Below are 18,342 nucleotides of genomic sequence, written 5' to 3'. Positions count from 1 at the left end.
ATTAATTTTTTAACAAAACAAAACATTCTGTAACATTCTGCTTTATACAATGCTTGGGAGTAGGGAAATTATAGTAGTGGTATCAATTTATCTTTTAACAAAATTACACAGTCACATTCAAAAAGTGTAATTCAATCCCATCAAATGCAAAACTATAATCACTGCAATATAGCTATATCTGCAAGTACTGAAGAATATTCTATTGTAAGCAGTACAAGCTTGAAATACTTAATACCAGAATGCTATAGTAGTAATCAATTTAAATCTAACTCACCAATAATTTAAATCATGTTTGTTTATTGCAATTAAGATCCCCAAGCTTGCTCTACACTGACCAATTATGCCAAGTTTATCAGTTTTCATTTAAATCACTTATATGCATTCCCAAACACACACACACACAAAAAATTGAATAAAATCAAAATGCATGAGAAAAGCATGAGAAAAAGCAAAGACGAACCACCAAGCAACATGTAAGATGATCATTTGCTGCAACCTCAGCCATCAGTAAGTCAACAGGTGCAAAGCAGAAATTACCCATTCATGGCAGTATTAGTATACCTTATTTGTGTATCGCCCATTGATGATGAACGCTTTCGATACCTGGGAACTGCCAGACTTCGGCCGCCGGGCTTGGAAGTGGCAGATTCCTCATCAGAAGAGGCGGCTGAACTGAAGGAAGACCCAGCACACCAGGATGAAGAAGGGAGGAGGGAAAGTGGGAAGGGCTGGCATGAAGGAGGGTGGAAAGTGGGGGAAACGAAGTGCACACAACTAAACATGATGTAAAGATCAAAGTATTTGGGAAAAAGGGGAAGGTTGAGGCAAGGAAATGTAAGGATTGACATGAGGGGTAGAAAGTAGCAGAAACAATGTATGGTACTAAACATAAACAGAGAGGGGGGGTCGCCGATTTAATGAAGCGGCCTTGCAGATGTGCTGTGTCTTGCGACACTGCTTCTGACCCAGGGCAGTGGACAAGGTGCAGGGATGACCCGTCATCCAGGAGGTGCTAAGATAAGAGGGAGGGTGGAAGGGTGTGGGGTGTATTCAGGGATGGAATGGGTGGGAATGATTTTATGCCTTTTCCTTTTTGACTACCTCCCTTGTAAGGGGGAAAAAGCCTTGGTATATGTATGTATGCATGTACTAAACATGATGTAAAGATAAAGGTATTTGGGAACGAGGTAAAGGTTGTGGCAAAAAATGAGAGAAACGAGGGAAAAGAAAACTAATTTAGAGCTCCTGGTAGCTATTAGTCAGTCATGGCTAATATGAAGGAAACATCATCTCCAAGAGGGGTATTACATGAATACAAACAAAATATGATGTAGTTCCTATAGTAGAGGTTATAGCATCAGTGATGTGCTGTTGGTGTGCAGGTGTTTGAAATGGCTATTGAGCATGCAATAGCACAATTACTTATAAAGGCAATAAGGGGAAGATGGGCAGAGTATTTTAAGGAGTTGCTAAATGTGAAGGAGGATAGGGATGGAAAGGTAGCTGCAGTGGGAAGTGCTACAAAAATGACCATGATGAGTGAGGAAAATGGAGGAGAAATAAGGAAAGATGAAGTGAAGGCAGTTGTTAAGGTGAGGAGAGCAGTTAAGGAACCTGGGTTGGATTAATGACATGCAGAATGTCTGAAAAAGGGAGGTACAGTGATGGTGGACTAGCTGATGAGGTTATTTAATATTTGTTTTAGAGAGGGTAGTGTCAGAGGATTGGAGGAGTGCCTGTATTGTTCCATTTTACAAGGTAAAAGGGGACAAGTGTGAGTGTAGTAGTTTCAGAGGGATTAGCTTGTTAAGTGTAGTTGGGAAGGCTTATGGGAAGGCCTTGATTGATAGGATTAGGAGAATAACAGAGGGAGTAACTGGTGAGGAACAGAGTGGGTTTAGGAATGGTAGGGGTTGCATAGATCAGATTTTTGTGATAAGAGATATGTGAGAAAACTATAGGAAAAGGTAAGGATGTATTTTGGGTTTTTATGGATTTGGAAAAGACTTATGACAGGTTAGACAGGAAGGCATTGTGGGAGGTATTGCAGATATATGGGATAGGAGGAAAGTGTTTAGGAGCTGTCAAGAGTTTTTATGAGAGTAGTAGAGCATGTGTTAGAATCAGAAATGGAGAGAATGAGTGGTTTGAGGTAAAGGTGGGACTTTGTCAGGGATGTGTCATGTTGCCCTGGCTGTTCAATTTATAAATGGATTGGAGATGGTTAAAGAAAATGGAGAAAGGTGGAAAATAAGCCCGTTGTTGTTTGTGGACAACACCGTCCTTGTAGCAGGATCAGAGTAGGAATTGAGGAAGTTAGTGACAGTTTGGGAAGGTGTGCGATAGAGGGAAGTTGAAGATAAATGTGGGTAAAAGTAAGGTGATGAGATGTACAAGGGGAGAAAGTGGCAGCAGACTGAAAGCGAGTATTAAGGGAGAGAGACTGGAGAGGGTGGATAGTTTTTGATAGGTATGAATGTGGTGGGAAAGGGAGTGGAGATAGAATAAAGATTGAGAGAAGAGACTAAATGCCTTGGGAATTAACCCATACATCGCCGGGCAGATGTTGTATGTACTCCCCACCCCAGCATCGGAGCCAAAAAAAAATTCTTATTGCTTAAATCAACTCAAAATGATGTAGAACCAACAAATCTTGCTTATTTTGATTCACCTTAGCCTAGAAATGGTGAAACTGGGTCAATTTTGTCAAGATATGTGTGCGAAAGTTTGGTAGGCCATCCGTAGACTTTCTTTTGCTCCTCACACAGGTTGAATGAGGTTGTATTTTTTAGGGAAGCTTTGTTAGAATTTCAGAGAGTGAAGGAATTTTACATTTATGATGTTTTAAGTCAATGTACAGTTGCCCATAATATTATGACACTTATGGAAAATTTTTAAAATAGTTTCTGTTTTTTTTTTTTTTTTTTTTTTTTTTACAAATATTTATCACTTTGTTGTGTGGTAAATTGATTCTTCAGTATTCTTTTTTATATATATATATATATAATTTCATAGAGGATGGGAGATTGTGGTGTTTCTTAATGTTTTGGTAAATGTTTTAACAAGTATCCATCACACCATTACCTGGCCACATTTTGTATTACACATTTACTACAAAAATTGGCAGTGCAAGATTGCCAGTTCTATACATCTGAATACGTACTAAATAGCACTTGCCTAACTATTGAAGTACAACTTCACCTCCTCATACTTCGTTTCGTACCACCAGAATCACCTAAATTATGTCCTAAAAGCAGATTTTATACCCCCCAATTTACCCCCGAAAAATTGCTGCCAGGGTTGCTGGTTTTGTCAATAAAAAAATTTAGGTGCACTTTATAGCCAATGGATGGGCTACTTGGTCATTACCACAGATTTGACCCTCAACGTAATGCCTATTTTTGGCGAATTTTTTAAACTGCAGCATACAACATATGCCACTGATGCTCAATCCATAAAACAATTGCGGCATACAATGTGTGCCACTGACACTGTAGGGGTTAAAAAGTGTAATGAGAAAGAAATAGACATTTGGGAATGGATGTTTAGGAGAGATTGTACAAGTGATTGTGCTGATTGCACTGTACAGGGCAGAAACATGGAACATAAAAGAGGAGGAGAGGAGTTTGAATGCGTTTGAGATGAGGTGCCTGAGAAGTATGATAGGTGTTACTAGCCTGGATAGAGTGAGAAATAAGGAGGTGAAGAGGAGAATGGGGGTGGAAAGGGAGTTGGGAGATAGGGTTGATGAAAAAGTTTTGGGATGGTTTGGACACATGGAAAGGATCAGTGAAGAAAGACTAGTAAAAGAGGTGTGGAAGGCAGAGGTAGGAGTGAACTTCAGGGGTTGACCTAGGATGAGATGGATGGATGGGGAAAAGGGGCTTCAGGAAAGAGGGGAATGTCCATTGAGGAAGGACGGAAGAGGATAGCAGATGGGTGAATAGATAATGGTTGTATATGGATGATGCCGTGATGCACAAGATGGAATGGGTAGGGGACGGAGTTGAGGGAGTATATGCGAGACATAAATTGATGCTTCCCTGAAAGGATTTCTCCCTGTCTTCTTCTTTTTTCCATGAGGGGACAGAAAGGGGGGGTCACCAAGGGCAGTGTATTCAATGGTCATATCCAATGGTATATTTCCCCAAAAGTCTTCTCCACCCTTTCACTGTCATCTCTTCCAAACATATTTCTTTAGAGTTAAAGTCACCCATAATTACTATGTTTCTTCCTTCTTTCAGTAATTCATTTAATGCATGCTTTGTGTCTTCCAGCAGTTTAAAATGATCACTCTCTGTCCAAGACTGTGTTTTTGGGGCACATATATTACAAATTTTCTCTATTTCACTGTTTTCAACTTTTATCATAATCAATGCCACATTATTTTTTCCTTCTGTTATCTTTGTCACATTTAAGCCTTTCTTAGACAGAAACATGACTCCTCCACCCTGTTTCTCTTTTCTATTTTTCATCCAAAGGTTGTATAAACCTTGTCCCACAGTATTTGGTGGTAATGGACCTTTTAATTTCGTCTCCACAATTCCCATTATATCCAATTTCTCTTCTGCCAGATAGTAATTTAATTAATTTAGCCCTGAAATCATGCCATCTATGTTGGTATACATTATTTGTCATTTTTTCCTTTCTCCTCCCTTTATGTTTATTGCATTTCCTATTTTTTATATACCAATTTGTCAACCTCATATCTAGTACTCTCCAAAAAATCTCGTTCTTGTGTGTGTGTATTTACCTAGTTGTATTTTATGGGACAAGAGCTATGCTCGTAGTGACCTGTTTTTGTGTCTCTCTGCATCCAGTTTATTCTTAACCCCTTCACTCCGGGCCAAAATCTCGCGGGCAGCATTAGCTGCTAGACATGGGATGTTGCGTCATAATACTCACATACATACATATATATATACCAAGGCTTTTTCCCCCTTACAAGGGAGGTAGCCAAAAAGGGAAAGGCATAAAAACACTCCCACCCATTTCATTCCTAAATACACTCCACACCCCTCCCACCCTTCCTCTCATCTGAGCACCTCCTGGATGACGGGTCATCCCTGCACCCTGCCCACCGCCCTGGGTCAGAAGCAGTGTCGCAAGACACAGCACATCCACAGCAAGGCCGCTTCATTTAATCGGCGACCCCCCCTCTCCGTCCCCCTTTGCATATAAGGCGAGGACGGGGAGAAATCCCTTCGGGCTGCGTCAAAATTTACTCACACATACTACCCCACCCCCACCCCCCCGCCCATTCCTCCTCATGCAGTCACAACATCATCCATATACAACCATTCTCCACTCACCTCTGTCTTCCGTCCTCTCCCTTCCTTCCTCAACAGACATTCCCCTCTTCCCCAAAGCCCCCTTCACCCCATCCATCCACCTCATCCTAGGACGTCCCCTCATGTTCACACCCTCCACATCTGCCTTCCATACCTCTTTTACTAGTCTTTCTTCACTCATTCTTTCCATGTGTCCAAACCATCCTAATATTCTTTCATCAACCCTATCTCCCAAATCCTTTTTCACCCCTGTTCTCCTCCTCACCTCCTCATTTCTCACTCTATCCAGCCTAGTAACCCCCACCATACTTCCCAGACACCTCATCTCAAACACATTCAAACTCCTTCTCTCTTCTTCTCTTATGTTCCACGTTTCTGCCCCATACAGTGCTGTTGGCACAATCACTCCTTCATACAGTCTCCTCTTCGCATCCATTCCCAAATGTCTATTCCTCATTACACTCTTTAAACCACCAAGGCATTTACTCGCTTCTCTCAATCTACATTCTACCTCCACCTTCACTCCACCTTTTCCTGCTACACTTGCACCCAAGTATCTAAAACTATCCACTTCCTCCAGTTGCTCTCCCTTAATGTTCACTTCCAGTCTACTGCCACTTTCACCCCTTGTACATCTCATCACCTTACTTTTACCCACATTTATCTTTAGCTTTCTTCTATCACATACTCTCCCAAACTCTGCCACCAGCTTCCTCAATCCCTCCTCTGACCCTGCCACAAGCGCAGTGTCGTCCGCAAACAACAGCTGGCTCACCTCCCACTTTTCTCCATTTTCTTTAACCATCTCCAATCCCTGACTCACTACCCTAGCATTCACCTCTCGCACCACCCCATCCATGTTTAAGTTGAACAGCCAGGGCGACATAACGCATCCTTGACGAAGTCCCACCTTTACTTCAAACCACTCACTTTCTCCATTTCTAATCCTAACACATGCTCTACTACTCTCATAAAAACTCTTGACAGCTCCCAAAAGCTTTCCTCCTATCCCATAAATCTGCATAACCTCCCACAGTGCCTTTCTGTCTACCCTATTGTAAGCCTTTTCCAGATCCATAAAAGCCCAAAAAACATCCTTCCCCTTTCCTATAGCTTTCTCACATATCTGTCTTACCACAAAGATCTGATCTACACAACCTCTACCCGTCCTAAATCCACACTGTTCCTCACCAATTACTCCTTCTGTTCCTCTCCTAATCCTCTCAATTAAGATCCTCCCATAAGCCTTCCCTACTACACTCAACAGGCTAATCCCTCTGAAATTACTACATTCACACTTGTCCCCTTTTCCCTTGTAAAGAGGAACTATACAGGCACTTCTCCAGTCCTCCGGTACTCTACCCTCTCTCCAGCAAACATTAAATAACCTCGCCAACCAGTCCACCATCACTGAACCTCCCTTTTTCAGACATTCTGCATGGCATCCATCCAGACCAGGTGCCTTACCTGCTTTCATCATCGTTACAACTGCCTTCACCTCATCCTTCCTTATTTCTCCTCCATTCTCCTCACTCATCACTCTCATTTTCTTCGCATTTCCCACTGCAGCTATCTTTCCTTCCCTATCCTCCTTCACATTCAGCAACTCCCTAAAATATTCTGCCCATCTTCCCCTCACTGCCATCTCTTCCATTATCATCTCTCCATCTGTACCTTTTACCTTTTCTTCCCTACTTGATTCGCCTCCTCTTCCTCTCTTAATTTCTTTCCAAAACATCTTTTTATTACTTTCAAAATTTTCTGTCATACTCCTACCCCATTTCACATCTGCTCTCCTCTTTGCCTCCTTTACCTTTTGCTTTACTTCTCTTTTCTTTTCTTTGTACGTCTCATATGACTCCCCTGTCCTCTTTTGTAACCAATCTGTGAAAGCTCGCTTCTTCTCTTCTACAACCTTCTTTGTTTCCTCATCCCACCATTCACTACCCTTTCTTCTATTTCCCCCTGTCCTTCTTGTTCCACACACCATCCTTGCACACTTTAAGACTCCCTCCTTGAACCATCCCCATTCCTCCTCCACACCCATCTCTGCTCTATCCTTTACTCCCTCCCTCTCCTCCTTCAGCTTCTTTTCGTACTCCTCCTCCTTTTCCTTTTCATTCAAGGAGTTCACTCTAAGAACCTCCCTACCTTTTGTCCCTTTCCTCCTCCTCCATCTATCCTCCACTCTCAGCTTACCTTCCACCAAAAAATGATCTGATATTCCCCCACCCTCTCCCCTTAGCACATGTACATCCTTAACTCTTCCTATCATAATCCTATTTACCACTACATAATCCATTAGCACTCTATCTACCACCCTTCCCTCCACCACCCTCTCCCATGTGTACTTATGCTTGACTTTCTTCCGAAACACTGTATTTGCTATCATCAACCCTCTTTCTAGACACATTTCCACCATCAACTCTCCACTACGATTCTTTCCTGGAACTCCACACTTCCCAACCACTCCATCGATTGGACCATTTCCCACCCTAGCATTAAGGTCTCCCAGTACTATTACATTGACATTTCTTCCTAAACCCTCTATGCACTCATTTAAATCTATCCAAAAGGCCTCCCTTTCTTCCATGCTCTTCTCACTGCCAGGCCCATATGCACTTACAAAGACCCACATCTCCTTTCCCAGTTTCACCTTCATCCACATTATCACATAATAAAAAATAAAGTTTCCGCTGTATTTAGCTCGTTCTCTTTCACCCGTGAATTCTTATAACCATAGAAAATATGATGAAGCCAGTTTACAGAGTATGGGGGTCTCGCAGGTACAACTACAATAAATATAATCAAGACGCCGACATTGGCATCCTCGTGTACCCACTTGATCCTCATGAAGCCTACGTAGGCATCATCGTATCGAAGGGGTTAAAATCTTGTCTAGTTTTGGCACTCACTGTTTCTCTTTTTAATTTGTTCCAGACATCAATCACTCTATGTGGGAAGCTATTCTTTTTCAAATCTCTTCTGTAACTGTCCTTTAGCTTCTTTTCGTGTCCTCTTGTTTCTCATTGGTATTTTAGTAAGTAGTCACTATCAAGCATTTCCATCCCTTTCATAATTCTGTTAATGGTCAACACATCACCTCTTTCTCTTCTTTGTTCCAGTGTTGATAGATGTAATTTCTCCAATCTTTGTTCGTATGTCAAATTTGATAGTGTAAGTGCCATTTTTGTCACTGCTCTTCGAGTCCTGATTTTTTTTTTTTTTTGTGCTACATGACCATAGTGTTGCAGCATATTCTAGTTTAGGTCTTATTAGTGCAACCACTATTTTCTTTACCATTTCTTCATCCATGTAGTCGAAGGCCACTTTCATTGATCTTAAGTTAAAAGTCTCTCCAAATAATTTATTGACATGTTTATCTGGTGTGAAGTCACTTGTGATAATCACTCCCAGGTCCCTTTCTGAGTCTATTTTTTTGACTTCCTTGTTACCAAGTTTATACTGACCCGATATTCTATTTTTTTCTTTTTCCAAATTCCATTATACTACATTTCTTAATGTTAAAGTTCATTTCACACCTGACTCCATTCCCATATTTTTTTCCAAGTCTTCTTGTAGCTATATGCAATCTTCTTCTGTGCTTATTCACTTGAGTAATTTGGTATCATCAGAGAGGAAGTTCATATAACACTTCACTCTCTCATCCATATCATTTATATATATGGCAAACATTAAATGAGCCAAAACAGTCTTGCGGATGCCACTTATCACATCTTCCCAGTTCAAATTTTTGTCTCTAAGTACCACTCTCATTTTTCTCCCATTAAAGAAATCCTTCATCCATTCCAGTAGCTTACCTTGTATTCCTCCTATTATTTCAATTTTTCTCATTAACTTTTCATGTGGTACTTTGTCCAAAGCCTTCTGCAAATCCAAGATGGTGCAATCTGCCCAGCCATCTCTTTCCTGTATTATTTCAATTAATCTCGAGTAAAAGCATATTAATTTTGTGGTACACTATCTTCCACTTCTAAAGCCAAAATGTTTAGGGTTTAATATTTTATTCTCTTCCAAGTGTTTGATTAATTTCTGATAACTTTTTCACATATTTTAGCTACTGTGCTTGTAAGGGATACCAGTCTGAAGTTTGTAGGATTTTCTTCATTTCCTCCTTTATATATTGGTACTATGTTTGGACCTTTCCAATCATGTGGTACCTTTCCTTCTTTGAGTGAGAAGTCTATTATCTTGTATAATTTGTTCATCAGTTTATCTATACACTTTCAGTATCCAATTTGGCATTCCATCCAGTCCATGTGATTTCCTAACATCTAGGTTTTTTATTTGGTCTCATATTTCTTTCTGTGTTACCTTTATTTCTTTCATTTTAGGGGGTCTTTCTCGTTGTCTATCTTCCCAAATTTGAGTTCTCAATTGTAAAAACAGACCTGAAATGTCTGTTCATAACTTCTGCCATTTTAGTGTCATCTATATATTCTTCATCTCCTTCACGCAGTTCTACAATTTCGTGTTTGTCTTTTAATTTATCATTTACATATCTGTAAAAGAGTTTAGGTTGATCCTTACATTTGTCTATCTTTTTCATAGTTTCATTTTTCTTTCCTGCATATATTCACATATTCGTTCCTAAGTTTTATATATATTTGTCATTTGGATGTTTTTTGTCTCTTTTCCAGGCTTTGTCTCTTCCGTCTTTAGCCTCACTGCACCTTTTATTGTCCCAACAGTTTATATAAATCTCTTTTTGCTTCTTCTTTGGTATATATTTATCAATTCCTTCCTTGTAGTTTTCTTTGAATATGTTCCATTTGTCTTCTATCTTTGATTCCTCTTTGGAGAATTTATTCCAGTTTGTATTTTGGAAATTTTTTCTTAGTTTTACAAAATCTGTTTTGTTGTACATATGTTTATCATTCCTTCTTACATTGTTTTGTTCTTTTAATTCAAACTATTAGTATATGGTCACTCTTTCCAATTGGTGTTTTGTACTCCATTTTATTCACAATATCTGGTTCAGAAGTTAATATCAAGTCTAGTTTCGACAGTTCCTTGTTGTTTCTATATAAAGAGAAAGAGAAAGAGAAAGAGAAAGAGAGAGAGATAGAGAGAGAGAGAGGGGGGGGGTGTTCTTAGGCCTTCCCATAGATCTTTTATGGTAGAAAATGAACTGTTGTCTATGTTGTATTGGTGTGGGATTGTTTCTGTATCATTGTATGAAAGTAGGAGGAGAGTTGTTGTCTGCTGTCAGATCTGTACATGTAAAATGGGTAACAAATACAACTGAAGTTGAGAGAGAGATAGATCTTGGGCCCAGTCCAGAGATAGAATGTCATCTCCTGATGGGGTTGAAGGGAATGATAGGTTTTGAAAATGAGCAGCTGTTCATCTAATAGGACCATCACACCACAAGCAGTTACCCATCATTGGCTCCTGTTCACTGGTTTCTCAAGGAAAACAGCTCAGAGACAAATTTCTCCAGCAACTATTTTACATTCCCAACATGGGTCCAAAGAAATAGACATGGATAGAGTTGGTGAGTGGATATAGTGTACCGTATTTTTCGGACCATAAGGCGAGGGCAAAATCCTTAAAATAGGCCAAAATCGGGTGGTGCGCCTTATCGTGCGGTGCGCCTTATGTGTGGCTTCAGTGCAAAAAAATGCCTCGGATAGTGACGTACTATTTTGACACATTTTGTAGCTAGCCTACCGACGGCGACAGTGCATAGGCTTAACAAAAGTTACAACCAAGTTATAACCAAGGTGCATGTATCTTGACAAGAAAATTGCGAAAACTTCGACAGTTTTTGGGTCCATGCCACCGCATTCATTCACGCTATCATGGCTATGACATGATAGCGTCCACAACACAGACAGCCATTTTGCATTGGTCTAGTCTCGCTCCACTCAGACTAGTCATTTGGGTATTTTTTTAGTCTTGATCATGGGCGCAATATAGCAATATAAGATTAATTATTAATTTTGTAAATTAAAATATATCAACGTAATATGCTAATGAAAGAAGTCGGTAGCATAGGATCGGGACGCCAACGTCTCTCACGATGACGACAACGAGGACGAGCCGGATGACATTTAATTTGCAGGTAATGATTTATTAAACACAGGTTAGATTAGGTTAGACGAATTTATCACCCTTTCATTTCTTCGACGTCGGCATCTATCATAACAAAACATGGCGTACCATTCGTCCGACACGACTTCGTTACTTACGAAATCCGTTTCAGCAATTTTTTTGTTTTTTTATTTCCGCTCACAAAATTGCATATTACGTTGATACATTATAATTTACAAAATTAATAATTAATTTTCTATTGCTATATTGCGCCCATGGTCGAAACAAAAATTTACCTTCATTTGTAATCTTGTGTTTTTAAGTGAATAGAGAATTCCGGGAATAAACTGCTACTGTTGGTTTTATTCCCCACAATTCCCATAACATGTTTGTTGTTTTATAGGGGCATTGGCAGGGCAGACCGTCCATGGAGGTGGTCTGATTTCACTGACCGAAATAAAAAAAATATATCATTTATTTTTGTAATTTTGCTAAATCCCAACCGATTTTTCTCATTCAACTACGAAAATGTTCAGTTCTGAATGCACTCACATTTGCATGATTATCCGATGACGAGACCAGGTTAGCTAGGTCAACATGAAAATGGAATTCCTGATATTTGAGCTGAAGTAGTTCTCATGGTATGCTGAAAGTCGCTATGAGTACAATGCAATTTGAATTATCCATCTAGCTGTCCTAGTTCTCTAGATATTGCATTTTGAAGGGAAAATCGGGCCGAAACGTGCGGTCTGACTAATCGCCTTTCAAACGTAAACAATGACGGTTTTTGACAGGCACAATTTTATATAAGAATTTAGCATATGGTTACATTATTTGACCTATTTTCTTTAGAATGTGTGATTTCCATGTAATTTAATCAAAGAATTACGTTTTTATCCTCTGTAAAATTACCCACCACAGCTACGAATACCGTCAAATTACATGAAAATCACACAATTTAAAGAAAATATTTTGAATAATTCAACTATATGCAATCTATTACACTAATAACACAACAGTAACAAACTTAATAGTGTAGCTTGATCCATACCACCAATGATCATAGATAGCGGGCAGGACGAATCGTAGCTGTGGTCCGTAATATTACGGAGGATAAAAACGTAACTTCTCTTTGATCATATTACATGAAAATCACACATTTTAAAGAAAATAGTTCAAATAATTCAACTATAAGTCTATTACACTAATAACATAATAGTAAGAAACTTAATAGAGTGAAGTTTGATTCATACCACCAGTGATCATAGATAAGATGGCAGGATGGACTTTGATGCCGATCTGATAATCCGACCCGATAGAAAGAAAAAAAAAAAAAAAAAAAAAAAAAGTAGTACCACCGATTTCTCAGCTCTTCCGTAACACGCTGCCTTTATTTTGGTATTAGAACAATCCGCGAGACTAGTAGTTTTCGTTCATTTTGGTCAGTTGCCAATACACTGAATTTATTTATAATTTAGCTCATTTTTTACAATGAAACATAAACCAATTTTCGATTTACTGCTGAATGCAAGCCGCCATGTTTATCTTATGTTTTTATGTACCGACATGTAACTGATGATGTAATTGTTTGAAATTTACTACGATCGTAGTAAATACACTCGCATAACATTTGAATGAATGAAATTTCCCGTGGTATGTAATTTGGCCGTTTGCATGGCGTGCACATAAAATGACGCGCTATTGTGCTCGTCATCGACAGTGGCGCCTCTGGTGGTGTTTGACCTACCTAACCAGGTGCGCCTTATGGTCAGGTGTGCCTTATGTAAGGACGGGGAATAGCAAATTACGGGTGCGCCTTATGGTACGAAGCGCCTTATGGTCCAAAAAATATGGTACATGTGTAACTACATCCAACAATAAATTTGTTGTATGTTACTAGGAGGGCTCAAGAACTTGAGTCTCCTCAGAAAGTGAGGGATAGGAAAGATAAAAAGTAAGACAAAGAGGTGGAGGAGGAGGGAGAAGGGAGGAGAGGAGTGAGGAGAGGAGGTGTGAGGAGAGGTGTGAGGAGAGGAGGTGTGAGGAGAGGAGGTGTGAGGAGAGGAGGTGTGAGGAGAGGAGGTGTGAGGAGAGGAGGTGTGAGGAGAGGAGGAGGGAGGAGAGGAAGAAGAGGAGAAGGAGGAGGTACGGGAAACATTATAATGCTCAAAAAAGTGACAAGTATAAGAGGACATGCAAGTACAGTAAATGTAAACTGGAATGAATAGGAAAGGGCAGGATTTCATTACTGAAACTGCTGTGATTAATCTCCACTGGGGGCCCCAAAAGTCACAAAATATTAATTAATAATAATAATAAAAAAATAAAAAAATAAAAAAACATGCAGTAAAGTCAATACTATAGGGGCACAGGAAAGGTAATAGCTATCTGCATTCAAACACAATGGAGAGTTGAAAGGGATTAAAAATACATGTTAAAGAAAAAACAAAACAAAAAAAGCTTTGGGAAAATAAAAATGCAGAGTAAATATCTATAAAACAAATATCAATTGTAAGCTTTCATGGATGATAAGATATAAAACTGAGGACAACTAAAAGTTAAAAATCTGAAGCTTGAAAGAAAATAAAATGTTATCAAAATGTCAGGCCACACTAACATGGCATACCTACATTACACCGAAATGCAAATAAAATCACACAAAGTATAAGAATGCAAACTAATTCAAAACTAAAGAGCATTCCAAACAAGGTTTGTAGATTTCACACTCACCTCAATTGTGCAAAAATATAGTGAATTATCCATGAAATGACAAAATACATATATAATGAATAATTTGCCATGTTACCTTACATCCTCTCTTCACAAGTGTACAATTCATTCTCATACACATACTAGTTCACTTTCATTCAACTAGATAATACCAACTGGACTGTTACTATAAACTGACAGTCTTGTTCACAGGACAGGATACAGGAACTTAAATGAAAAAGAACATATGTATATATAGATATACATATACATAAAATTCTAGTCACACAACATCCATAACAAGGATGCCATCATAACAAAAGACCAAAATGAAAGAGGAGTGTACATTTTCAGTATACAATACTTTCAGGATATACCTCTGCAAGCATTTTCAGCAATGATTGATGACATACTTGCTGGTGGTAGTTCTGCTAGATGGTTGGAAGAGTCTTGTATCACTGATATCTACTTAAAAAATTATGTCAACACCCTCACCTTTCTCTAGAGATGCAGCACCAACTGTATTTCCTCCACCTCTTAACATACAGTGAGCTGACAACTAACAATTTCTCCCTTCTCACTAATCAAGCTGGTAATATAGAGCCAGTTCTACACTATTACAAAAGAGATAACTCCAAATCTTCTTCCTAGAGAGACCTATAGTACATCCTAAGGATTGTTGTCAGCCATTATGGGGCTGAATTTCCAGTTAGTGAAATGCAAAATACATACATATGGAAAATGGAAACACGAAAAGAAACTCAAAAAGGATAACTATAGAAGAGATAAAAAAAAAAATAATAATAAATAAAGAATAAATAAAAGCAAGCAAGCTTCCCACACAGAGTGCTGGATATCTGGAATAATCTAGATAAAGAAACTGTGTGTACAAACACAATTAAGATTTTAAGAAAAAAACTTGATGCTGAAAGATACAAAGATGGGTCACCAAGAGCATAGCTCCCTTCCCGTATAATACAACTAGGTGGGAAGAAATGATAAGAGGTGTCCCACAGGGGTCAGTGCTGGCTCCAATCATGTTTGCCATATATATAAATGACATGGATGAAGGAGTTGAATGTTATATGAATTTCTTCCCAGACGACGCAAAAATACTAAAAGTAAGAACAGAGGACTGTGATTCATTACAATCAGACCTGGACAATCTGGAAATGGACTCAAATATGGGAAGTGAACTTTAGTATCAAGAAATTAGTACAATGGAGTTTGGAAAAAGTAAAATCAGAATTTCAAAAAATTATAAAATTGGTGAAGAACTAAAAAAAATTGCACTTGGAAAGGGACCTTGGAGTAATAATCAGCAAAGACATGACACCGGATAAACATATAAACAAAATAGTCTAAGAAACCTTCAATGAAAGTGGCATTTGACTATTTGGTTGAAGAAATTATTAAAAGAATATTAGTTACATTGATCAGACCAAAGCTGGAATACGCAGCAACACTATGGACATTCAGTACTAAAAAGAATATAAGGAAATTAGAAATAATACAGAGAGCAACGACAAAGTTGGCACCAGCTCTTTCCAAATTAACATACGAACAAAGATTATCCAAATTGGAACTACCAACGATGATGATGTGATTGCATGAGGTGGAATGGGGGGTGAGGTAGTATGTGTGAGCAAAATTTGACGCAGCCCAAAGGGATTTCTCCCCGTCCTCTCATTTTATGCAATGGGGGGACGGAGAGAGGGGGTCGCCGATTTAATGAAGCGGCCTTGCTGTGGATGTGCCGTGTCTTGCAACACTGCTTCTGACCCAGGGCAGTGGGCAAGGTGCAGGGATGACCCGTCTTTCAGGAGGTGCTAAGATAAGAGGGAGGGTGGAGGGGTGTGGAGTGTATTCAGGGATGGAATGGGTGGGAATGATTTTATGCCTTTTTCTTTTTGGCTACCCCCCTTGTAAGGGGGAAAAAGCCTTGGTATATGTATGTATGTATGTATGGAACTACCAACACTGGAGCAGAGAAGAGAAAGAGTTGATCTACTACCTATAGAATCATGAAAGGAATGGAAATCCTTGATGGGAATGATTTACTAAAAAATGACAATGGAAAAACATGAGGTCATGAAAAAAAACTCTAAAAGGATAACTATAGAAGAGATCTGAAAAATAAAAAAATAAAAAAAACGAGACAAAGAAAATCCAACAAACTATGGACCGGTATCCCTTACAAGCACAGTTGCACAAATATGCAAAAAAGTTATTAAAAGTAAATGGATTAAACACTTGGAGAACAAAATACTAAATCCTAAACAATTTGGTTTCAGAAGTAGAAGATCATGTACCACAAACTTAATATGCTTTTACTCAAGATTAATAGAAATAATACAAGAAAGATGAGTAGATTGTGCTTTCTTGGACTTACAAGAGTTTTTAACAAAATACCACACAAAAAGCTACTACGAAAAATTGAAATAATAGGTGGAATACAAGGAAAGTTATTGGAAGAGATGAAAGATTTCTTGAATGGGAGAAAAATGAGGGTGGTACTCAGAGACAAGAACTCAAACTGGGGAGATACGATAAGTGAAGTCCCACATGGCTCTGTATTAGCTCCAATAATATTTGTTATTTATATAAACGATATGGGTGAAGGTGTGGAATGTTATATGAACTTCTTTGCAGATGATGTGAAACTACTCAAGAGAGTAAGTACAGAGGAAGACTGCATAACTTTTCAAGAAGACCTGGACAAAGTCTGGAAATGGAGTCAAAAGTGGGAAGTGACCTTCAACATCAAAAAATGTAGCATAATGGAATTTGGAAAAAACAAAAATAGAATATTGTGTCAATATAAAATTGGTACAAAGGAAGTAAAAAAAAAAAGTAAACTCTGAAAGGGTCCTAGGAGTAACTATCTCAAATGACATGACCACCAGACAAACATGTCAACAAATTAGAGAAACTTTTAACCTACCAAGATCAATGAAAGTAGCCTTTGACTACATGAAGAAATGGTAAAGAAAATACTAGTTACACTGATAAGACCAAAATTAGAGTGTACTGCAACACTATGGACACCTAGTTCTTAAAGAGGGGGGGAATCCAACACTCACAAACACAAAGAACATGGGGCAGTTTGGTTCTACATAACACAGATGAACTGAAATGTACAAATACTGAAAGACCACATTCACTTAAGCATTCATAAATACAAGGCTGAGATATCAAGCACACACATATACAACACACAGGCTGAAGCGAATCTTCCATGATGAAATACACTAGAAGCATTTCTTACCTGAAATAAAACTACGAAAGAGAGAGAGAGAGAGAGAGAGAGAGAGAGAGAGAGAGAGAGAGAGAGAGAGAGAGTGAGAGAGAAGAGAGTGAGAGTGAGAGTGAGAGTGAGAGAGAGAGAGAGAGAGAGAGAGAGAGAGAGAGAGAGAGAGAGAGAGAGAGAGAGAGAGAGAGAGAGCAAGGAGAGCAAGGAGAGCGAGGAGAGCAAGGAGAGCGAGGAGAGCAAGGAGAGCGAGGAGAGCAAGGAGAGAAGAGAACAAGGAGAGAAGAGAACAAGGAGAGAAGAGAACAAGGAGAGAAGAGAACAAGGAGAGAAGAGAACAAGGAGAGAAGAGAACAAGGAGAGAAGAGAACAAGGAGAGAAGAGAACAAGGAGAGAAGAGAACAAGGAGAGAAGAGAACAAGGAGAGAAGAGAACAAGGAGAGAAGAGAACAAGGAGAGAGAACAAGGAGAGAGAACAAGGAGAGAAGAGAGCAAGGAGAGAGAACAAGGAGAGAAGAGAGCAAGGAGAGAGGAGAGCAAGGAGAGAGGATAGCAAGGAGAGAGGAGAGCAAGGAGAGAGGAGAGCAAGGAGAGAAAGAGAGGGGAAAGAGAGGGGAAAGAGGGGAAAGAGAAGGGAAAGAGGGAAAAGAGAAGGGAAAGAGGGAAAAGAGAAGGGAAAGAGGGAAGAGAGAGGGGGAAAGATGGGAAAGAGGGGAAAGAGAGAGGGGGAGGAGGGAGTGAGGAGGAGAGTGGGGAGGAGAGAGGAAGGGAGGAGAGAGAGAGAGAGAAGAGGGGAGGAGAAAGAGGGAGGGGGAGAGAGGAGAAAGTAAGAATGACATAAAAAGTGAAGAGTGAGTGAGTGAGAGACAAGGAGAGAGGAAGAGAGGAGAAAGGAGAGAGAGAGGAAAAAGTTAAGATGGGGATACTACAAAAACGACAGTCTTGTAATACTACACTTGGTAAATAGAAATGCAGTCTACTGATTGTACACACTTTTTTTTTTTTTTACATTTCATCTATTGCATTACATATACA

The 18,342-nt window shown here is 39.2% G+C and overlaps 1 protein-coding gene across 11 annotated transcripts in view; it reads right to left on the bottom strand.

Moving 5' to 3' along the window:
* Positions 1-18,342, bottom strand: part of kst (spectrin beta chain, non-erythrocytic 5 kst) — a 377,873-nt gene that overhangs the window by 56,030 nt on the left and 303,501 nt on the right. For 9 of the 11 annotated variants that reach the window (XM_076172895.1, XM_076172894.1, XM_076172904.1 and 6 more), the window contains one exon: positions 562-672. The exons of the other annotated variants lie outside the window; for them this stretch is intronic. In XM_076172895.1, coding sequence (XP_076029010.1) covers positions 562-672 — 111 coding nt within the window. The remainder of the gene's footprint in view (positions 1-561; positions 673-18,342) is intronic. 11 annotated transcript variants of the gene reach the window in all.

This window comes from Oratosquilla oratoria, chromosome 33 (genome assembly GCF_046742065.1).
Source record: "Oratosquilla oratoria isolate Oo_2021 chromosome 33, ASM4674206v1, whole genome shotgun sequence".
Classification (NCBI taxonomy): Eukaryota; Metazoa; Arthropoda; class Malacostraca; order Stomatopoda; family Squillidae; genus Oratosquilla; species Oratosquilla oratoria.
The sequence above is the reverse complement of the archived record's forward strand: the minus strand, read 5'-3'. Positions and strand labels throughout refer to the sequence as shown.